This window comes from Rhamphochromis longiceps, linkage group LG7 (assembly GCF_057381845.1).
Source record: "Rhamphochromis longiceps isolate RC_006_pf linkage group LG7, R_longiceps_female_GT1.1, whole genome shotgun sequence".
Taxonomy (NCBI): domain Eukaryota; kingdom Metazoa; phylum Chordata; class Actinopteri; order Cichliformes; family Cichlidae; genus Rhamphochromis; species Rhamphochromis longiceps.
The window spans coordinates 28,400,876-28,424,562 of NC_140563.1; the positions used below are offsets into that span (position 1 = coordinate 28,400,876).

Consider the following 23,687-nt stretch of genomic DNA (forward strand, 5'->3'; position numbering starts at 1 on the left):
ACCTCTGAATTCAGAAAAATCAAACCAAAAACGTTCCGAGACCAGAAAAACTTTATTGATTCAAAAATAGACTCAGCACACAACATACACACTGCAGGCCTGCAGTACAAAGAGTACTGCACATAACTCTACCCCGTACCATAGAGTACTGGGGGTGGGGGAGGAGAGGGGGACATCTTTAATATTAGCAAAAACGAAAACTTAGAAAAGAAAAAAAAAAAAAAAGGAGTTAGGTTTTACAGTCCGAGTCACAGGTATCCAATCAGCAGCTTAGTGTCTATAATAAGCCCCACCCTCTTAAAAAGGCTCGAAGGACGTTTTGTCATATTTTCTCAGGTGAGCCTATAGAGGGTATGGTCAGCAGCAGGGGCGTGGCCTTACACACTATAAAAAGATCAAAGCAGGTTTATGTTTCACATCTTCATCGTAACCCAAAACAAAAAAATCCAAAAAAGCCTGCCCACCACATCACCTGATGGCGTTACTATGGTGACACTCAGTCAGTGGGCATAGTAGCAGCTCAGTTTTTTGGCCTTTTGTTAGCTGATAAGAAGTGATATCAGAGCTCATACATCCAGACCCTGCCGAGTCAGGAAGTCTTCAAGCGCGCTCAGTCGCTCCACCAGCATCACGTCCAAGTCCATGTCCTCGCCACCATTGCTGTGGCAATGTCGCCGAGCAGCTGCTCTTTTCCTGGGTACCATAGCAGCAGGAAGTCCCGCCCCTAAACACAAAGAATTTTTCTTCAATCTCACAGTTGATGACAAACAGCTAATCAATAATGAGTAACCACTCTCAGTGTGCCTAGGACAACCTCCCTAATGCAAACTACATTTCCCAGTGTACCTTGTGGTCTCTTCCTTTTTCTGGGCTGCGTGAAATCAGGAAAGAGGAGGAGCCTGCGCCTCTTCTGCTGGCCAATTAGGAGCAGTGCTCCGTCCTTTTCCCGAGGCTCCTCAAAGATGGTTTCCAGACTTCTGCAGGAACAAGCAAACCATGCTGGGAGATGGAGTTTGGATATGGAACCATATTAACATAAAGGGCATGTACAGTCTTTACAGAAAAAACCCTTCACCTGTCATTAGTAGGGATTTGTAGTCTTACCTGTTGTTAGCAGGGGATCTGTAGTTCTTGTTGGTGTAAATCTCCTCTAGACTGAACTCTTTCTTCTTTATTCTGAGAAAGCAAATGTGGGTCCACATTTGAAATAATGTTGGCACTTTTACTGTACATCTAAGTTTTTAGTTTCTTTCCTGACCTTTTGACCTTTGGTAGTCCCATTGGTGTAAGCAGCATTTCGCGCGGTGGCGCACGCCGGATTCTGATCTGTGAGACCCGTTTACCATGCTGCTGTAAAAAAATAAAATAAAATTACTGATAGAGTCCCTGTTATTTAATATTTAACCTGGAAGTGGTCTAGGTCACATTAAGGTTCAACATTATGGTGTGCATGGGGCTTGAAACACTTTGGATAGGATCCCAGGACTTCACTGTAGGACTCCACCTCTGTTCAGTGATGGACGTTCATAGTGGTCGTAGATGGCATCCTTTACCCCTCTCAAACTATGTGTGCTCTTAGTCCAAAATATTACATTTAGCATCTTCAAAGAGTAACCTTTGACCTTTTGGTGTAGGTGTTCAGGTGGGTCCAATGACTGTAGAAAATGACACGACAGCACTTCCTCCCATTGTGCAAAAATGAAGCCAAAATATCCTGCTTCTGGAGGCTGCCATCTTGCAATTTCGGAGCCAGAGTCTACAAACTAGTGACTTGAGGTGGAAGTGGAGCGACTGTGTCCCGCTCCCACCCACACACCCTCTGGATGTGACCGCAAACACGACCCCCCATATGGAAAAGAAATAGTAAAAACATATATGATTTACTCATGAAAGTGGCCACTTTCTCATTACTTTCATTTTTTTTTTTAGTAAGTATACAAAACATACAAGTTTCATTGTATAATTTTTCAAGGGATCTTATACGTGTTTCCACTCTTGTATGCTTTTCATACAAGTTTCATACAAGAGAGATAAAAACTTTATAAGATTTATATATATATCTTTTCCATATGGGCCCCTACACTTTTTACGTAGACCGGCTGCTCCAGTTCATTTGCTGATGGGTTTACCACGACTGACAACTCGTTCAATCAAGGTGAATACAACCACGTCACTGTTACAAAAAAGACACACAGCTTGTCATCTTATAGTTCTACAACATCTACAATCACTCTGTTGTTAATTTGTTTGCTAGATTAGCCGCTAGCATACACACTGTGTTGGAGGCTTGTTGTTACACACCTGTTACTCTAATAGTCTGTATTTTTGAATGATTCAGCACTTCTTAGTTTTTGTTATCCGTTTTTAGACAGCAATGAGATCAGTTGCACACTCCACAGAGGCCCAGAGTTACTGTTAATATCAGAAATGTAATGCTGTCCTTTGAGATTTTAACATAAGACTGTGAGTTTAATGCATGTAAACCTGTTTAAATCTTCAGAGCCCTCTACAGCCTGGTAACATGGAAACTTTAGAAATAGCAGAACGTTTCAGTAGTGTAGTCTAATTTGTTATTTTCATTTAATAATAGAGTCCATATTATATCAACAGCTACATTCACCCTGGGGAGAAACTAGTAAAGGAGACCATCAGGACCAAGCTGGGTTTCCTGGATCCAGAGGTTTGGAGAAACGTCTTCCTATTCTTTCATCACAGCTGTCCTGTGCCAGATGTTCTGTTGACCCACAGAGAGGCTTCATTTAAGAAACACCAGGAAGACTAAAGCTTATTGCAGGGATCAAGGAGGATTCATGATCTTCACCAGCAGCTCCCTCACAGGGAAATCTTCAGAGCTCCACCGTAGGCCTGCCCCAGAAGATGGATAAACCCAGCATTTCATGAACACTGCGATGGAGACCTTTGCTTTGTGTAATGTTATAAATACTCGGATACTCCTCAAAGGCTCTGGACTTATATTTAAAAATATATTATCCTCCCTGGTTACTCTGGTATGAATAACTCTGAATCACTTAATGATAAATAACACACTATTGTTATTGTAAAGTAATGCTACTCTTACTTGATTACAATTTTTGAATACTCGACCCACCTCTGCCCCTCCTTTTCCCCGAATTTGAAGGATGGGTCGGGTATGTCTGGGTGTGGCCCACCATACCCCAGAATTCATAGCGCGGCTCAGCCAATTCCAGTTTTCAACAATGGCGGCCGCTACTAAGTTTTTAATATTATTCTTATTTCTCTTTCTGGGTCACAAAATAAACTTTTAACATATTTTCAGACGAGAATGTGGGTGTGTAAACTTCAAATATCTGCTCAGTTTATCAAGATATCACATATTTGCAAAAGTGCTCCGACGTTTTCGGAGACGTCTGTTATCCACGAGCTCGATAGCTAGCCGAGAGCTCGAGGGTCACTGAAGCCGCCGAGAAGGGCACAACTCCCGGCACATCATTTTCAGATCACCGCGGCCTTTCGCTACTCAGGTTAAACATAATATATAAGTCACTTAGACAACCTAAAAATGTTATTGTTTGGCTTTTTTCAGTGTTTTATTTGTTCGTGAGTAAATCGGTTTGGCTGAGATTAAAGTTATTAGATTATATATAATAAAACTTTATTAATCCCAAGGGTCGTTTTCGCACAACTGAATAAAACAGAAAATTGATTAAACAAAAGTGTGAGATGGTCGAGAATTTACGCCAGTGTCCTGTTGTATTTTAGATAGCAAGGAGCAGACAGCTGAGTTTATTAAACTCCACCGAGACAGCGGTGACGCAAATCTGAAGGCTACACCGTCCAGTTTCACAGCAGTTTACTTCCGGCCTACCCGACCTTCTGAGAACCCGGCCCACGTAGACCGCGGCCGGGTCCTCAGGAGGATGCAGCCCATGAATTTGGACACGACTGTTGTTTGATTTATGCTATGTAGAGATATGAGGACTCCTCCCTGTGACTTTAGTGTTTAGTTTGTTTTCGCAATTCTATAATTTAATAAAGGCCAACATAAGATAGAGAAACACCCTTTACTATTTGAAATATATTTTTTTAAATAATAAAAACAAGAAAACAACTTCACCTCTCCATTTGTGCTAAGAAACTCAGAGCTGACTGCTGATTGGTCAGCTGGGAGTGAAGCAGGCAATCCATTGGCTGAGCAGGCAGGCAGGGGCCGGGGTCGTCGCCGTGGTAGGTAGAGGCTCTGAGTGCTGTGATTGGACCGCTGCTTCTGCTGTCGCCAGGCAGAAAAGGCTGGACTGAAACGCACAAGAAGCACTTTATTTATTAGATTTTTATCCAAGTAAGAAACACAAGTTAAACTACTTATGATGTTAATAATGATGAGGACATTAAACATATTAATATATCACTGGTTAAACTAATTATATTAATATAGACTGTTTAGTTTCACTGAAGAAAAGATTTATTTGTATAAATGAAAAGTTAAGATTCATTACCTCAATATTAGTGCTTGAACATAACTGTGAAGATGAAACAGAAAGACGCCTGTTAAGTAAATTCTGTGATTTAAAGATTGTTAATTAGCCTAATTTAAAAACAAAGTTCGACCAACCAGTGGTCGCTGCTCAGGCTGGGTGGGGCTGTCCAGTCCTTCAGGGACCGCTGCGGACTACAACAAACTCCACCCCTCACTGAATCCAACATCATTTCCATGGCAGCTGCTGGCAGATGAAGCAGGGGGGCTGGGCTAACAGAATAAGAGGCGGAGCAAACCCTTAGATGGAAAGCAGCGCGATTGGAAGATGGGGCAAGGGGCTGTGTGAAGCCTGAAAAACGCCACTTGCCAGAAGGGACAATGAATAGTTCCGATTGGCTGATGGTCAGACTCTCAGCTGACTGGAGGATATACAAGGCATTCTGGGAGGACAAGCTGCAAGTACAAAAAAATTACAGTTAAATCACCTAAAATGGATTAGCAAGGCCAAAATCTGCGGTGATTGGCTGTTACATCATCAGCCATCACCCCCCTCACCTGTGTTGCAGCAGCGGCACTCTATAACCGTTCTTCCTCACAAACACATTGATTGCCCTCTCTGATTGGCTGGAGCCTTCAGTCTCTGGTCTTTTGTTCTTCCCTTGGCTTAAGTTACACAGCGTGAGCGGCTCCCCCTTTTCACCTCCTCCTCTAACGCAGACAGCCATCTGCCCCACAAAGCGCCCCTCTGCCTCTCCCTCCACCTTCTCTTCTTTCTTTTCTGGACAAACACTGATCTCTCCTTGGTGGTTCTTCCTCCTCCTCTTCCTCCTGCTCACTGTCTCTTCTTCTCCTCTCCTCCTCCTCTTCTTTTGTGATTGAATGGAACTGGAAGAAAAAGGAGACGAGGACGACTCCTCACTATCGGATGATGATGATACTGATGATGAAGAGGATATGGTTACAAGTGGCAGAGGCGGGGTACTACAGGAAAAAGAGGAAGTGGAGCTGGACGCAAAGACAGATGGCCCTGAAAGAAACAGGAAACAAGGATCACTTTTTGTAAGTAGATTATAACCCTTTAAAGATCTGCAGGAACCCTCAACAGGAACCCCCAGAAACTCTCTGACATCTGAACACTCAAAGACCTACATTAACTGTCAGAGACTGCCAGAATGTGCAGGAAACCTCAGAGACCTAAATTAACCTACAGGAACCCGCAGGAACTGTGACAGACCTACAAGAAGGCTCAGAGACCTGCAGGAACCAACAAAGGGAATCCCTAGAGGCCTGTAGAAACACCCCTCAGGAACCTCCAGAGACCTGCAGGAAACCTCAGAGAGAGCCCCCAAAGACTTGCCGGAACCTCTTGAGACTTCCAGGAACCTGCAGGACACCTCTGAGACCTGAATGAACATTCAGGAACCGACAGTAACAACCCCCACCCTCGAGACCTAGGAACCTGCAGGAAACCTCAAAGAATTTGCATGATCCCCCAGAGCCCTACCAGAACCTGCATGAAATCTCAGAGAACTAGATGAAATTACAGGTACCTGCAGGAACCTTATTAGACCTCCACTAACCTTCCGAGACCTACCAGAACCTGCAGGAAACCTCAAAGAACTTGCAGTAACCTTCAAAAACGACTCACCAGTCAAACATGATGCTCCTTCTTTTTGTTTCTGGCTGTTCTTCTTCTTCCTCCCCGTCCTTCTGCTCCTCCTTTCCAGAGAATTCAGACGACGGCCAAGAGATGCTAGAGCTCCTCGCAGGAGGCGTCGTACCTCCATCCGGTGGCTTGAGAGGAGGCGAGGCAGGAGAGCGGCGCAGGGGCAACAGGGAGGAGGGGGGAGAGGAGCTAAAGGAGATAAAGAAGAAGCTGGAGGAGGAAGCGGAGTAGTTGAAGGAGGAAGGGGGCTAGCTAAATGTAGAAAAGGAGGAGCTGAACAAGGAGGAGATGAAGACGGAAGAGACGTGGTTGAAGGACGAAGAGGAGGATGAGTGGCTACTGGAACTGAAGGAGTAGGAGCTGAGGGAGGAAGAAGAGAGAAAGGAGGAGAAGAAAAAGAATGTTGATGGGGAGGAGTAACAGAGGAGGAGAAACAGGCTGTTAGCCTTTGTAAATCATCAGGAAATAAAAACACAAAAACAAATGCACACCTGATTTTGTGTCCTCATCCTCATCAACCAATGGGAGAACATGGGGCGGAGACATCACCACTAGGTTTTGGCCCCTGCCGTCACTCTCGATTAGTGTAAGCGGTCGAGAGAGCATGGTGAAAACTGCCAGAGAGAGACTAATGAATACAATCAGAAATTATGTTTCATGTGACACAGATTAAAACTTTGTAATGATGTCATTGTCCTGAAAAATGAAAATATAAAAGCTAGACAACATGGCTGCACTTCCTCCCATTGTAGAAAAATGAAGCCAAAATTTCCCAGTTGTGGGAGCTGCCATGTTGCACTTTTGGAGCCAGAGGCTGTGTCTCAATTCAGGGGCTGCAACCTTCGAAGGCTGCATTTGTAGGCTGATTACATCACAGCAACGCGACGAAGGCTGTCCCAATTCGAAGACTCCGACAAATGCAGCCGACAAATGCGTCCTTCATTTCCCCAAATTTTAAGGATGGGTCGGGTGTGTACTTCGTGGCCCAACATATCCCAGAATTCATAGCGCGGCCAACCAATTCCAGTTTCCAACAATGACGGCAGCTACTTAGTTGTAATATTACTCTTATTACGCTTTTCAATACTTTATTAATTAAATTATTGTTCATAATGTTTCCATAATAATATAAAAATACTTTCCAAATGCGGCAATAGTGGAGGAGCGTGGCTAAAGAGTTTGAAACGTTACTCTTTCTGGGTCAAAAAACTAATTTTTAACATATTTTCAGGCGAGAATGTAGCTGTGTAAACTTCAAATATTGGCTCTGTTTTGCAAATATGTGATGTCTTGATAAAGTGCTCAGAGACGTCTGTTACCCACCAGCTCGATAGCGCACCAGGTGGTCGAGGCTCACTAGAGCCAGCGAGAACACCGGATTCCCGGCACATTGCTTTCAGACCCCCGCGGTCTTTCACTACTCAGGTTAAACATGATATAAAAGTCACTTAGATAACTTAAAGATGTTATCATTCGGCTTTTTTCAGTGTTTTATTTGTCCCTGAGTAAATTGGTTTGGCTGAGATTAAAGTTATAGTTTTCACACAGCTGAAACAGAAAACTGATTAAACAGAAGTGTGAGATGGTCGAGAATTTACTCCAATGTCCTGTTATATTTTAGGAGCAGACGGCTGAGTTTATTAAACTCCACCAAGACAGCGGTGACGCAAATCTGAAGGCCAGACAGTCCCATTTCACAGCCTCGCGCTTCCGGCTTTCTCAGTCTTCGGAGGACCCGGCCTTCGTGGTCTATGTGGGCTGGGCCCTGAATTGAAACACAGTCGGAGTCTGCGCAGTAGTGACTTGGGGTGGAGCATCTGCATCACGCTCCTGCCCACACACACCCCTACACTTTTTACGTAGACCGGCTGCTCCAGTTTATCTGCTGATGGGTTTACCACGACTGATGACTTGTTAAATTAAGGTAAATACAACCAGATCACTACTATGAAAAAGACACAAAACTTATCTTATAGTTCTACAACATCTACAATCACTCTGTTCAGAGCACTCTACAGCCTGGTAACATGGAAACTTTCGAAATAGCAGGTTTCAGTAGTGTAGTCTAATTTGTTCTTTTTATTTAATAATGGAGTCCATATTATTATCATCAACAGCTACAGTGGGGCAAAAAAGTATTTAGTCAGCCACCGATTGTGCAAGTTCCCCCACCTAAAATGATGACAGAGGTCAGTAATTTGCACCAGAGGTACACTTCAACTGTGAGAGACAGAATGTGAAAAAAAAAATCCATGAATCCACATGGTAGGATTTGTAAAGAATTTATTCGTAAATCAGGGTGGAAAATAAGTATTTGGTCAATAACAAAAATACAACTCAATACTTTGTAACATAACCTTTGTTGGCAATAACAGAGGTCAAACGTTTACTATAGGTCTTTACCAGGTTTGCACACACAGTAGCTGGTATTTTGGCCCATTCCTCCATGCAGATCTTCTCGAGAGCAGTGATGTTTTGGGGCTGTCGCCGAGCAACACGGACTTTCAACTCCCGCCACAGATTTTCTATGGGGTTGAGGTCTGGAGACTGGCTAGGCCACTCCAGGACTTTCAAATGCTTCTTACGGAGCCACTCCTTTGTTGCCCGGGCGGTGTGTTTTGGATCATTGTCATGTTGGAAGACCCAGCCTCGTTTCATCTTCAAAGTTCTCACTGATGGAAGGAGGTTTTGGCTCAAAATCTCACGATACATGGCCCCATTCATTCTGTCCTTAACACGGATCAGTCGTCCTGTCCCCTTGGCAGAAAAACAGCCCCATAGCATGATGTTTCCACCCCCATGCTTCACAGTAGGTATGGTGTTCTTGGGATGCAACTCAGTATTCTTCTTCCTCCAAACACGACGAGTTGAGTTTATACCAAAAAGTTCTACTTTGGTTTCATCTGACCACATGACATTCTCCCAATCCTCTGCTGTATCATCCATGTGCTCTCTGGCAAACTTCAGACGGGCCTGGACATGCACTGGCTTCAGCAGCGGAACACGTCTGGCACTGCGGGATTTGATTCCCTGCCGTTGTAGTGTGTTACTGATGGTGACCTTTGTTACTTTGGTCCCGGCTCTCTGCAGGTCATTCACCAGGTCCCCCCGTGTGGTTCTGGGATCTTTGCTCACCGTTTTCATGATCATTTTGATCCCACGGGATGAGATCTTGCGTGGAGCCCCAGATCGAGGGAGATTATCAGTGGTCTTGTATGTCTTCCATTTTCTGATGATTGCTCCCACAGTTGATTTTTTCACACCAAGCTGCTTGCCTATTGTAGATTCACTCTTCCCAGTCTGGTGCAGGTCTACAATACTTTTCCTGGTGTCCTTCGAAAGCTCTTTGGTCTTGGCCATGGCGGAGTTTGGAGTCTGACTGTTTGAGGCTGTGGACAGGTGTCTTTTATACAGATGATGAGTTCAAACAGGTGCCATTCATACAGGTAACGAGTGGGGGACAGAAAAGCTTCTTACAGAAGACGTTACAGGTCTGTGAGAGCCAGAGATTTTCCTTGTTTGAGGTGACCAAATACTTATTTTCCACCCTGATTTACGAATAAATTCTTTACAAATCCTACCATGTGGATTCATGGATTTTTTTTTCACATTCTGTCTCTCACAGTTGAAGTGTACCTCTGGTGCAAATTACTGACCTCTGTCATCATTTTAAGTGGGGGAACTTGCACAATCGGTGGCTGACTAAATACTTTTTTGCCCCACTGTACATTCACCCTGTGGAGAAACTAGTAAAGGAGACCATCAGGACCAAGCTGGGTTTCCTGGGTCCAGAGGTTTAGAGAAACTTCCTCCTATTCTTTCATCACATCTGTCCTGTGCCAGAAGTTCTGTTGACCCACTGAGAGAGGCTTCATTTAAGAAACACCAGGAAGACTAAAGCTTATTGCAGGGATCAAGGAGGACTCATGATCTTCACCAGCAGCTCCCTCACAGGGAAATCTTCAGAGCTCCACCATAAGCCCCCGCCCCAGAAGATGGATAAACCCAGCATTTCATGAACACTGTGATGGAGACTTGCTTTGTCTAATGTTAGAAGTATTCAGATCATTCTCAGAGGTACTGGACTTTTACACAAAGATATTATATTCAGTCCTGTAGAAAGTTATATATTTAAAAATAAATTATCCTCTCTGGTTAATCTTGTATGAATGACTCCGGATTACTTTATGATAAATAACACACCATTGGCAAAAAAAACAGTGAAAGAATTCCAGATGACAAGTTTTTAGCTCAACATACAAGTGGCGACCTTTGACCTTCATCAGGTTTTATTTAATTGTGTCAGAGAAAATCTCATGTGCTCTTCATGCAGCTGAGTACATCAAGTGTTTAAAACAGAAACTGTGCAGGTCTGAGATCAGCAGCTCTGTGAAACACCAAACTGAGGTCCTGTTAATGCTGATATATAGTGACACAGATACACGGGTGATTAATCCTTTTGTCTTTTTGTCTTTAACTTTATCAATAAAACAGCTGCAGCTTTCACTGACAGCACATGTGTTACTTTAACCTTTGTACTGTTTTCATCAGTTAATTTTGCAGTTACTACAAAGAGTGAAGATATAGGGTGATCTATCTGCTGTCACTGGGTGGTGCTGAGGTCTGAATCTGAGGGCAGCTCCTGTAATCACAAAGAGAACAGAACCATCACAAACTGAAATATAAAGTTTATCTCTCAAATCTGAAATAAAGCTGATCCTTCTCTGTCCCACACGCTCAGGGTCTGAAGTTCTTCTCTTACATTTTTTCAGTTCTAAAGTTCTGCTGACAGCTGACATATGAGCTGTTAAAAAAGGACAAATACTTATATACTAACACATTTTCCAGTATAATGTTTACCTTTGAATCGCTGGTGCTTTTTAAGTGGAGATTTGCTAAGATGAGATGATGGAGCAGGTTTCAGTCCTGGTTCAGTCTGCTGTTGCATCGTGGTCACCAACATACGGACGTGTTATCAGCAGTGTTTGAGCTGCTGCCTGAGTATTGGACAAATATTAATACTTTAAATTATTTCCCTCAAAGGATGTAAGCTGTAAGCAGTACTGCAGAAGTAACTTTGTGAAAAATATCTCATTTAAAATCATCCAGGCTGTTATTTTAACCAGAACATTTGAAACAAACCTAGTAAAAGAAAACAACTTTAACTTAAGCTGTCAAACGGCCGTAGTTGGTTTCAGTACAGGGCTTTGCTATTTTCATCCATAGTTAATGATTAATGAAGGGGTAAGGGTCCAAGCTTTTTTTTTTTTTTTTTACTGTCCTTACAGATGTAGCAAGAGACAGAAAACATGCTGCTGTTTGCACATATTTAATAATCGTAATAGTAACGGTAGTTGGTGACTGAGCGGCCTGGTGCTTTTATGATTTCATTAGTCAGGGTAAATTCATTCACCTGCACGGATTAGCTAAACAAACGTTACAAAACAAGTTTCCCCAACAGCCGAGTGCTCATCTTAGGTAGCTAGGTCTCAGGACCTAGTTGCGGACATTAGTTACAGATTAGCTTACAAACACGTTTAACTTACCGAAAAAGTGCAGTGGGGCCTCGGGTCCTTCTGTTGGGTAGTCCAGTTTACTGAAGAACACCTCAGGCTGTCAGTTTGAAACAGTCGGTGCAGTTTTTTAACATAAACACTGGACCTCCTCTCAGATCTATCTGCCTTTCCCGAAAGAGATACGCAAGTTTCTCTGTTACTGCAGCTGCCAGTCAAAGCTGTTATGATAAAGTTCCACCCCAATTTAACAGCATTATGGTAGTAATTACAATCAAACTTATGAGTAAGGAGACCCCTAAAAAACAAATCAGAGTCATGAGAACTACCGTTAGTGGAAGGAAGCATTTTTGGAAGAAGTTTATTTGAGGAGATTTTTTTTAATTTTAGTCTGACCCCAGTCCCATCCACTAACATGGAGGAGGCAGGATTTATGACCTATACTGCAGCCAGACACTAGGGGGCGATAGAGATATGCTTCATTTTTGGGGAGCTATTAGGTCGTATCTTGTAGTGATGGGTCGGTCGTGAACGAAATGGCTCTTAGAGCAGAGTCTTTGACCTGAACGACGCGAGCCGGTTCCTTATCGCGAGCCGTGGGGTTTCCCCCCCCCCTTTCTCTCACCCTCTCTCTCGCACAGAAACGGCCCTAACCAATCTGGCGCCCTAGGCAAGATTTTAGGTGGCGCCCCCCTATATCAGCAGTGTAGTGTAATGTTGTAACAAATAATATTTCTATTAAATAAGCTTTACTTTGCATTTTAATTAACGTGGGATTATTTTTTGTATTTAGAAATAATAGTACCAACTTTTTTTTTTTTTTTTTCCAACATTTGTGGCACTGGCGTGGCGCCCCCTGATGGACGGCGCCCTTAGCATTTGCCTATGTCACTACCCAATCCGTACCGGAAACCCGATCGGTACCCCGCATGCGCAAATCTTACGTCACTTCCTCTCTTTGCCAACATTGCGACATTCAATATATTTGAATGATACCGTTAGCGCCCAGTTAGCTCCTAGCATTTCTCAACAGCTCTGCCTCCTTTTCGACTGCCCGGGACATTTAAACAATGGATAATCCGTATACAAAGAAATTCATGCTTTTCTCCTCAACAGAGAGTGTCCCCCGATTGAGCAACAGCGCCGTAAAATAAGATGAATGGCGCCTTATTACAGAGTTAATAATGCAGACTTTGTAATATCTCACGTGTAGATTCATCAGCCAGATTAAGTGTTTACAGTTTGTTTACAGTTTTTTTTTTTACAGTTTCTTAATTGACAGTGATAGCGCACATCATCATCACTATTCCAACAATCCTCTCCTCACAGACAAGCATACACACACTCGACTATCGCTAAATCAGATTTAACACACGTTTGTAATGACGATAATTCAGTTTATAATAGGGTTTATTCGCTCGGTCAGCAGGTGGCGGTATCCTCGTACACTGGGGAGTAAACTGCCATTAAACGAACAGAAGAAGAAGAAAACATCTGCACATGCGCGGTACGGATCGGGTAGACCCGATTTGTACGGTCAGACTTTACACATGCGCAGTAAGGATCGGAGAGTCCTGATCCGTAACTTTCTTTTTATTTTTCGTTTTTGTCTACATTGTACTGAAATGCTTCATTATTGCAAACATTTTAAGATATACTTGTTATTCTTAACATCTTAACAGATACTCTGACCCATAACTATTGTAAAACGCTACGACCGGAAGTAGAAACCTTTCGCGCATGCGGGGTACCGATCGGGTTTCCGGTACGGATCGGGTAGTGACAGCCTATACGGCCTATGCCACGGGCCGGCCCTGCTCTCGCACTTTTTTTCCGCTTCACTCACTATGCGAGCCTTGTGCTTTACGCTGGGAAGAGGGGGGAGGGGACGGTAGTTACACTCAGTAGCACAGGAACAAAGCGGGAGGAAGAGAGAGAGAAAGAGAGCCAGGGACAACACTGTCACATTAGAAAGGTATAGTAATCATTCACAACTATTTTCAGTTGCAGATGATAAAGGATTCAGAAATTTTATTCATGCAGGTCCATATGACAGAGAATATGTATGTTCTTTTTGTTTTCATATTATAATTTATATTTAATTGTGTTGTGGTTTGCAGTGTTTTGTGTTGTTTCACTTTAAATTTGTAAAAGGAAAAAGCTGAAAATTTAAATAGTTAAAAGTTGAAATGTGAATAGTTGATTTTTGTATTATATGATTTATTTATTACATTTTATGTGGAGTGAATAAATAAAAGTATATTTATGGTGGCCCCTACAGACAAAGCACATACAAACTTCAAATCACGTACGAACTCTGAAGCACGTACAAACTCCAAAACAAGTAAAAACACATAAAAACTCAAAACACGTACAAAAGACAACAGAAGTGCTCCAGGATGCTAGGGGCAGTGTTGAGCTTTTGTTACCTAGTGGCTACACAAGCCAGCAAGTACCAACGACCGTATTTGGTGTGTGGTAATAACAGGTAAATGAACTTTTTTTTTTTTTTTTTTTTTTGACTATATATATGAATGCTTGTGTATAAATACACAAACAATACACATATGCTTTTATGCTTTCAATTGTGTAATTTAAAGGATCTAGGTAGCTCTGTTTTGAAAGTTCAGTTCATGCTAGAAATGTGTTTTGGAGTTTGTACGTGTTTTGTCTCTAGGGGCCACCGCATTTATTTATATATAAACATATATAAATAAAACCTTTTTTTTTTTACATTAGTAATTCCTTTTGTGCATAATTTTATATTATTGTTAATAATAAATTAATTAAAGCAAAAAAACCAACCTGAAGAGCCGGTTCGGAGCCGAAAGAGCCGGCTCTTTTTAGTGAGCCGAACCGAAAGAGCTGGTTCTCTAAAAAGAGCCGGAAATTCCATCACTAGTATCTTGACGTATTAGGACAGATCTTGCAGCTGTGTCTGTCCTCCATCCATCACAGCACATCTAGCAACAACAGCTCAGAGGTGGACCAATCAGCTATGAGTATACTAATGACAAGAAGCAATCATCAATGTAGCTCTGATACTGTGATTCACCACGGCAACAGGTAAACAGACGTCAGAGGCTCAGTTTAAATTCAGAGGACACACATCAGTACTGACTGAAATCAACTGTTATCATCACAGACTGAATAAAGTTTGATATAAATCTGTCTGTGCTCATCGTTTAGAACAGATGAAACTGAATCCTGGTTTGGCCTTTGACCTTAAATGCAACGATCAGAGTCAGTTGATGTTGCAGTGATGCAGCAGACTCGAGATCAGTTCATGAACATTTCATTTCATCATTATTCACAAACACTGGCTGTTTTTCAATATTTGTACTTGTGTTCCTATGGACTTGTGAAACGCCATCAGTTGTATTCTTCCAATAGAGATTGAAAATGTAAGGTCATTCAGGGGTAAAACCGCAAAGGATTCTGAGAACTCGTGGCAAGAGGTACTAGCGCACACAGACTTTCAATTTAAATCAGTCACACAGCGATAAAAAGAAACACAAAAATGTCAAGAAGCCGTTGTATTATTAACTGCAATAGCCGGTCGCATGACAGCCACGGGAAGCTGACGGGTAAAGAGATCAGTTGTTATCGGATTACGTCGTTAAAGAGAAATTGTTCAAGCCATGTTTCCGAAGTAACAAAGAGCCAACGGATGGCCTGGATTGCAGCCACTCAAAGACCAAATATAACGTCCCAGAACACTCCAGCTCACAGGTTAGTCTGCTCCAAGCATTTACACAAAGGTCAGTCTGCTGTTGTAGTTAATGCGTCATTTTTCTTAACATAATTGGTGATATAGGTTACAAGCAAGTCTGGCGCTGAACAGAAATTGTCGCGCTATGCTCCTTTGTTTATTGTGCATAAATAGTGAATTGTCCTGACAGAATATTGCGTTTCACTTCTGTTATTACCATGGTACATTGACAAAAACACATACTTTTATTCAAAGGATAAAACTGGTTTTTTGTATCACTAATTGCCCAGTACGATTACAGCATACAATATTATTGTCACTGCATTTCTGTAATGCGTACCAGAAATTATTTCCACTACTAATTAATTACCGTTGAGCTTAAAGGTTCTATTAATAAATGGTTAATGAATGTGTATTTATGAAGACGATTTGTGAGACTGGTTCGTTCTACACGGTGCATTTCAAGGTCCTGTACCCATCCGTCGGTAAACTGTACCTGGGCTTGTTGCAGTGACCTGAAGTTTCTAAACTTCATGAGTGTATGCACTCACTCCAAGAACGTATAATTATAAATATGAGCGTGGTGAAAGTTGGGCAGCACGTTAACGTCTTTTGTCCCTCTGTGTGCTCGTAAGGGTCTGACCCTTTCACTCCTTTGATTTTTTTCCTCGTATCTTTTCTTTGACTTTTCATCAAGTCTGTCTTTGTACGGACCGGCATTGTTCTCCTTCGTTTTGTACATACCTTTTTTGGGGGGCAAAGAAAAAGCAAGAAAGTATTGGAACCGGAGAATGAACGTTTTTGCGGAGCTTCAAATGCTTGCATTTGATGCGGTACTTGAATTGTTTTACCACGAGTTCCTGGCATGCAATGCACGAAAGTCACGTGGTCTGTCAATCTCTATTCAAAGCACGCATCAAGTCAAGTACGCTAAAAATGCCTAAATGTGTTTTTGTGCTCCGCCCATTTTATCAAGCATTCTTAGTGATGACTTGTGTGGACTTGGTGCAACGAGTATCCCAGAATGCATTTCGTCTGAAACTTAAACAGATACAAAGATACAATACCAGATACAAAGTCCTGGTATTTTTACCTCATTTGAGTCCCAACTCCTGACTTTAAGCTGTCCCGTCGTTCTAATTATAGTCATCTATCGTCCACCTAAATATAATGACTTGCTTATTTCGGAATTTTCAGACTTCTTGACATGTTTTATCGCTCACTATGAAAGAATTCTTATAGTGGGAGACTTTAATATTCATCTGTGTTGTGAGGATAAACCCCTGGTCAAAGATTTCTTAAATGTAATTGATTCCTTAAACTTCACACAATTTGTTTAAGGGGCAACACATAAGGACCACACCCTAGACCTTGTCTTGGGTTACAGATTGAATGTATCAATGACTGAAAATTGTGTTTTACCTATCTTAGACCACTCAGCAATTTTATTTGATATTTTAATCCCTAAATCTCCAGCTTCTGAGAGGGGAAGATTGCCCCTCAGATCATCTCGTTATATTAGCCCTGAAGCATTGTTTGGAGTTAAATTACATCTACCTGATGTGTCAGACCCTATTTTTACCCAGGAGTTATGTGTGGACACCTTGACTGCGAATCTTAATAATACACTTCTTGAACTACTGGACTCTGTTGCTCCCGTAAAGAAGTTAAAATGTCAAAAAAGGAACCCTATGCCTTGGCTAAATGAGGAGCTCTTGAACTTGAGAAGAAATTGTAGAAAAGCAGAGTGTCACTGGAGATCTTCCAGACTAGAAGTATTTCTCCAGGCTTGGAAGGACTCATTGTCTTCTCTTCAATCAGCGATGTCGAAAGCGAAAGCAAATTATTTCTCAAATCTCATCATGAGTCATAAACATAACTCAAAACTCTTATTCAACACAGTGTCGCAACTTACAGAGAGTAAGTCAACGCTCTGCTGTTCTAATTTGATAGCTCATGACTTTCTTACGTTTTCGGAGACAGGGCTGAAACACTTAGAAATCAGGTAACTCCCTCCTCAAGCTTTTCATTAGACTACTCGGCTGCTTTGCCTGTTGGTGTTGATAAACTGTTCTCTGACTTCAAGGTTATTTCTCTGTCTGGATTAACTAAGGTTGTAAAAGCAGCTCGATGTACAACCTGTTCTTTGGATCCTCTACCAGCCTGGGCTATAAAGGAACTGTGGTCAGCATTAGGACCCTACATTCTGTTTCTTTTAAATACTTCATTGACAACTGGAGTCTTCCCTGAATGTTTTAAATCAGCTGTGGTAGTGCCTATCTTGAAAAAGCCTGGACTGGATGTTGACATGGTCGCAAACTATAGACCCATCTCACATCTGTCTTTTTTATCTAAAGTCTTTGAAAAAGTGGTTTTTAAGCAGCTCACTGAGCATTTGTCAACAAGCAATCTGTTCAAACCATTTCAGTCTGCTTTTAGACCAAATCACCCCACAGAAACAGCTTTAGTAAAAGTGGTACATGTAAATGATCTGCTGGTAAATGCAGGCAATGATCGCACTTCAGTTTTATTACTGCTGGATCTAAGTGCTGCGTTTGACACTGTGGATCACTGCATTTTATTAGATAGGCTTGAACATTTTACTGGAATTACAGGAAATGTTTTATCATGGCTGAGATCTTACCTGTCTGGGAGGTCTCAGACTGTTAGTTTTAAAAATGATCTCTCCGAGACTTGTGCAGTGAGGCATGGGGTCCCCTCAGGGCTCTGTACTTGGACCATTGCTGTTTTCTATGTACCTGCTGCCTCTTCTTCTACGTTCTTTTAATGTAACCTTTCATTGTTACGCTGATGACCTGCAGCTTTATGTTCCTTTAACCATTGAAAATTGTGCTGAAGTCTTTAAACTAGAATCTTGTCTATCTGCAATTAAGGGCTGGTTATCAGATAATTTCTTGCTCCTAAATACTGATAAAACAGAGCTGATGGTCATTGGGCCACACAAATTTCAGCACTTGTCCCAAAATTTCATCTTGAGAATTGATGACAAACTTGGGCGTGTGGTTCGACATGGTGCTCTCCTTTGAATCTCATGTAAAAGAGATAACAAAGACCGCCTTTTATCATTTGAGGAACATAGCCAGAATCAGACAAGGTTTGTCAAGCGACACTGCAGAGGTTCTTGTCCATGCATTTGTGTCCTCACGTATTGATTATTGTAACGCTCTTCTTTCTGGGCTACCAAAGAAAGGTTTTAGAGGTCTACAGATGGTGCAAAATGCAGCTGCTCGCATTTTAACAAGAACTGGGAAATTTGAGCACATTAGCCCTGTACTGAACTCTCTTCATTGGCTACCTTGTCAGATTCGAGCAGATTTTAAGGTCCTGCTGCTCACCTACAAGGCTTTAAACGGATTGGCACCTTCATACCTCTCCGACCTTTTACATCTTTACGTTCCATCCCGTGCTCTTTGATATCAGGACTCTGGCCTTCTAAAGGTTCCTAGAGCCAGAAAAAAGACAATTGGAGAGCGTGCTTTTTCTTTTCGTGCCCCGTTTCTGTGGAACACCCTCCCTCAAGATATTAGGCAGGCATGCTCTGTGGAGGTTTTTAAAACTAAGCTGAAGACACATTTGTTCACCCCATCTTACATGTCTTAATTCTATGGCTTTTAGTTTTTAAATTTTTACTGTTTTTAACTTGTATTGTGTCTTTTACCTGTATTGCTATGTATCACTTTTATTTTATTTTTTTATCTTTTTAGTTTCAAATAGTTGTACAGCACTTTGTTTGAAAGCGCTTTATAAATAAAGTTATTATTATTATTATTATTATTATTAAAAGCAGCAATGATGATGGAAAGCGGCTAAATCTGTGAGGAAAGTTTAATATATTCAGGGGTGCACATAAGTGGTCCGCAGGTGCGCATTCGCTGTCAAAATAAAAGACACGCACCAGATAAGAAGTTGCAACGCGCGTTTGCGTACATAAGATTTTCTGGAGGAGGACACACATTTATTTAGAACTCTTAAAGATGTCGAAGAAGCAAGCTCCTTTAAGCAATTACTTTGGTTTTCCTCCACCTCCAAAGAAATGTCAGAAGGAGTCCGAACCACAAAAGAAGCGTTTATTCTCGGAAAAGTGGTTGCAGGAGGTGAACTGGCTTCAAACAGATGATGAACGCACAGAGATGTGGTGCAGAATGTGCCGTGAAAATCCCACTCTAGTGGACAAAAACACTGCCTTTTATATGTACGCAAACGCGCGTTGCAACTTCTTATCTGGTGCGTGTCTTTTATTTTGACAGCGAATGCACACCTACGGACCACTTATGTGCACCACTGAATATATGACTGGTGCTGTGACACGAAATAAACTTTTAAGATATTTTCATGTGAGAATGTAGACATGTAAGCTTCAAATATCTGCTCGATTTATCAAGACGTCACCTATGTGCAAAAGTGCTCTGATGTTTTCAGGCAATGTAGTCACCCCACCAGCTGTCAGCTGACTGGGAGGTTGAGAGTCACTAGAACCAGTAAGAACCCCTGACTCCTGGCACACTGTTTTCAATACTTTTCAGAATACTTTATAAATCCCTGAGGAAATTGTGTGGTTACAGTCGCTCCAAGATAATAACAGTAACAGACTGAACTAAATTAAATAATACCGTATATTACAAAGTTACAAATATAAGAAAACTTTAAAACTTTGTTATTTTCACTGTAGAGGATGTCCAAAAGGGTGCAACTATTGCACTGTGTACTGTAGAGCAGGGAGATATGGCCAAAAATATTTATCACGATATATATTTGAAAATTTGCGATAACAATATAACTGACTATATAATTCATGCGAGACAAAATACAACTCCACAACTTTACTAGCGCAAAAAAAAAAAATCCATTTATTCTCACTTAAACAAGCAGTTGTTTTTTATGTGTATTAAAGCTATATAAAAATTTAACAGTGCAAATGCAAATTCCTTGCTGAATGTTTAACCAAAAGGCATTTCCAGTAGAAATGGGCTGACATATCCTAAGCATAACCATGTATAATATCCACTGAAGTTAAAAAGAGGTGCTTTGCAACATTCAACTGCAGTGTGCCAAATAAAAAAGTAAAATACGTATTTTTCGGACCATAAGGTGCACGAGATTATAAGGCATATTAAGCAAAACAAAGCAGTCAGATGAGTCAAACTTTATTCAACTCATTCTTCTTGCTTCCTCCACTTCTGTACCTTTGATTCATTAATGCTGTATTCGATCACAGCTGCTCTATTCCCATGTTGTTGCAGTATATTAATGACTAACCTGTGGATGGATTATCTCAGTTGTTCTCCTGACTGAAATTTGGTCCGTTTATGCGATTGCATTTGTCTCTAACCATCAGGAACCTTCACGTTAACTTTTATCGAGTGGAAAAGTGTTAGCGTTCATCCTCTAGCTTCACTGTTTATGTTATGCTAACATAGCTGTGTCGCTAGCAATCACATAGCACATCATTATATACCAGCTAGCCCAACTTCAGTAACCTTACAAATGTCACTGCTGTTCAGTTTCCTGTCTTCATTTATGTTGGAAGTGATAGCAGAGCTGTACGTTTGATTTTTTTCAGAAATCTCTCAGTCCCCACACTCCCTAGCAGATCGTTACATGGAGAAACCTTTGGAATGCAAGCATGCTGATCCACACAGGTATGCAGGTTTTTTTTTTTTTTTCTTTCTTCCCCCCCTTCTCACCGTCTCTTCTCCCCTTTGGTTTTCTTTCTCTCCCTCTCTTTCTTTCATTCTTTCTCCCTGTCCTATCCCCCAGTCATGTCCGTCCCGTTTGTAGCAACTGAAAATAAAATAAATTCATAATTATAATAAAGGTCAATCAAATGGACCAATATGGCAAGGCCATGATGATCCACTTGGTAAAATAAATCCGCTTGGCATCTTTCTTGGCCTTAAGACAACAATTCTGATGGCTAAAGATCCAAACGGGACACGAAAAAAAAAAAAAAAAAATCTCTCAGTCAGAACATGCTATATCATGCTTAGATAACTACCAAAACTAGCGAGCTAACTTCTAACTTCCTGCTAACTTCTAACTCTGTTAAACGTAATAAATTCTGTTTTCATGGATGCCTGGATGTTAAACTTCATAGTTACACCTGGTAAAGCAGCAATGCTGATCGTTTTATTAAAGATGAATGAATTTAGACAGTTTTTTTTAACTCTCAGTGATGCTGCAGTGTTCGTTTGACTTTGGGACCTGAAGAAGACTGAGTTTAGGACCCAGATTTACGAGCACCTTAGTCCGGCAAATACGGCAATAACGGCGGCCGCTTGCATTGCAGAAAAAAAAAAAAGTGCTTTGTCGTGTATCTGACGGACAAACACCAAATCAGTTCCACATCACTGAAGTGTCACCATTTTTACAAACAAATTCTGGTTCATCCGTTTCACTCAACGATCCGCTTTCTCCCTTCTCATTCTCTGTTACCGCCATGCTTTTTCGGACATGTGCATATGAAAACAAAGGCACTGCACATGCGTGTTTTACCCATATATTATCGCGATATTTCAATTTCTTATCGTTGCCTAACATTGCACCGGTATTACCGTGAACGTATAATATGGCAAACCCTAGTGTACTGTGACATGTTCCTATGACTGGCCAGCACATCATGCAGTGGGTAGGAGGTATTGTCCAGCATTGTCCTTATGTTGGACAGCATATGCCTCTCCGACACCACCTTAAGGGAGTCCAGCTCCATCCCCACAGCATTACTGACCTTGTGGATCAGTTTATTGAGTCTGTTGGCATCTGCGACCCTCAACCTGCTGCCCTAGATCTGTCTGTACACAACTACGGTCTTGTGTACTTGAGTACTGTGAAATGGCCACTGAGAGTCCTGATGGGTTGGAAGAGGAGCTCATTATTTCTGAGATGACTGCATTGATGGTTAAAATCGCTTTATCGTAACCATCGAGTATAGGTTGTCATGGAAATATTAAGCTGTCTGCACGTAATTCACTGATTTTTTTTCTCCCAAATGCTGCGAATGCATCAATAATCCCCCTCCCAACTGGAAAATTTTCTACCCAGCACACTGCATTGAGCATGTGTGTTTATATACTACCAGATAGGGAAAAATATGGCGACAGTGGGAATTTCACTTAAGTGAGAGAATGAGACTCGCTGTCGTTTGGATTTTATGAGGATATCAAACAAAATGTGGTAATTTGCAAAACATGCTGTTAAACTATTGCCACGTAAGATAGCAGTACCACTAATCTATTCCACCAGCTGGAAAGTCATCCACTGCAAAATTAAGAATGTTTTAAACTCTGCACATGAACGTCTCCCCACACACCAAAGAAAACTTTAGATAAGCCAGCTTTTATATGAGCTACATATCGGGGAGAGAAACAAAGAAAAACTGCACAGTAAGCCTGATTCCATGTTATTGTTTATCGAACGTGAAGTATATTTATGGTCTTCTTTTGCAGCTGGTTCAGTGAATTTTGGTCGGAGCGTGACAAAACGTGCAGCTTTGGAATCTGCGACATCTCTGCTTTTAGACAACGTGCCATTTGCTTGGTTATATGAAGTCGAGTGAGTTCGTAGCTTCATTGTTTGTGGTTGGGCACATGTTGTGAAATTACATGACTGCTCTTTTAATTGTTTGTTATTTTCGCTGTGTTTGGTGGTTGTAGAAATGGTTTGTATGAGCTTTTAGCTGAGATTCCGAGGTTTCTGTGGATACCACACATGTAGCTATTTACGTAAAAAAACAAAATTCATGGAGGCTTAAACTGCAGCTCACCCCCTTTGTCCCCGGTACCGAGGGCGCTGGAGGCTCAAGACATATCATGATACACACATATATGTATATGTATGTATGTATGTATATATATATCATATTATATTTTCCTCGCCCAGCTGTACCCTGAATGCATGGCTGACACTCCATCAGAGAGCACAGGTCACATGACCACAGCCCGCTTGAAACAATCTCCAATTGATCTGATTGACCTTCTTGATTTCACTGATAATCTCTAATTGATCCATCTTCCCCTGATACATAAAGGCGGAGCTTTACCTGCCATTCTGCATACACTCCACAAATCACCTCACTGTACCTTTCAGTTGAATTACACTTTATTCATACAGCCAAACAGGAAGCTTGGGTAAATGTTACATCATCAGAGGGAACTCACCTGTGAGGTTACCGTGGGGACAAAGATGTCCCCTTCAGGATTAAATGACCGCACTTACACTTAGGTCTTAACTGTAAATGTAAAGTTCTATTTTGTGGTAGTCTGATGAGCAATCGGCAGGTGGAATACAAATAATGAGATGTCACAGCTTCACGTTTTCTCGCGA

The 23,687-nt window shown here is 41.5% G+C and overlaps 2 protein-coding genes across 5 annotated transcripts in view; one reads left to right on the plus strand and one right to left on the minus strand.

Annotated features, from left to right (window-relative positions):
- Positions 1–23,687, minus strand: part of LOC146665489 (uncharacterized) — a 24,122-nt gene continuing 435 nt past the window's right edge. The window contains exons 2-11 of one of the 4 annotated variants that reach the window (XM_085413194.1): positions 6,614–6,750; positions 6,105–6,482; positions 5,012–5,483; positions 4,592–4,909; positions 4,476–4,499; positions 4,097–4,274; positions 1,259–1,350; positions 1,105–1,176; positions 847–977; positions 1–724 (exon numbers count right to left, since the gene is read on the minus strand). In XM_085413194.1, the coding sequence (XP_085269320.1) occupies positions 567–724; positions 847–977; positions 1,105–1,176; positions 1,259–1,350; positions 4,097–4,274; positions 4,476–4,499; positions 4,592–4,909; positions 5,012–5,483; positions 6,105–6,482; positions 6,614–6,728 (1,938 nt within the window). In that variant the 5' untranslated portion in view covers positions 6,729–6,750 and the 3' untranslated portion in view covers positions 1–566. Of the gene's footprint in view, positions 725–846; positions 1,000–1,104; positions 1,177–1,258; positions 1,351–4,096; positions 4,275–4,475; positions 4,500–4,591; positions 4,910–5,011; positions 5,484–6,104; positions 6,483–6,613; positions 6,751–23,687 lie in introns of all 4 variants that reach the window. The other 3 variants (XM_085413195.1, XM_085413193.1, XR_014912617.1) reach the window with 3 other exon arrangements.
- The window catches only part of LOC146665490 (UDP-glucuronosyltransferase 2A2-like), an 18,081-nt gene continuing 7,946 nt past the window's right edge, over positions 13,553–23,687 (plus strand). The window contains exons 1-2 of the mRNA XM_085413197.1: positions 13,553–13,610; positions 20,929–21,007. The gene's annotated coding sequence lies outside the window, so the exon portion shown is untranslated. The remainder of the gene's footprint in view (positions 13,611–20,928; positions 21,008–23,687) is intronic.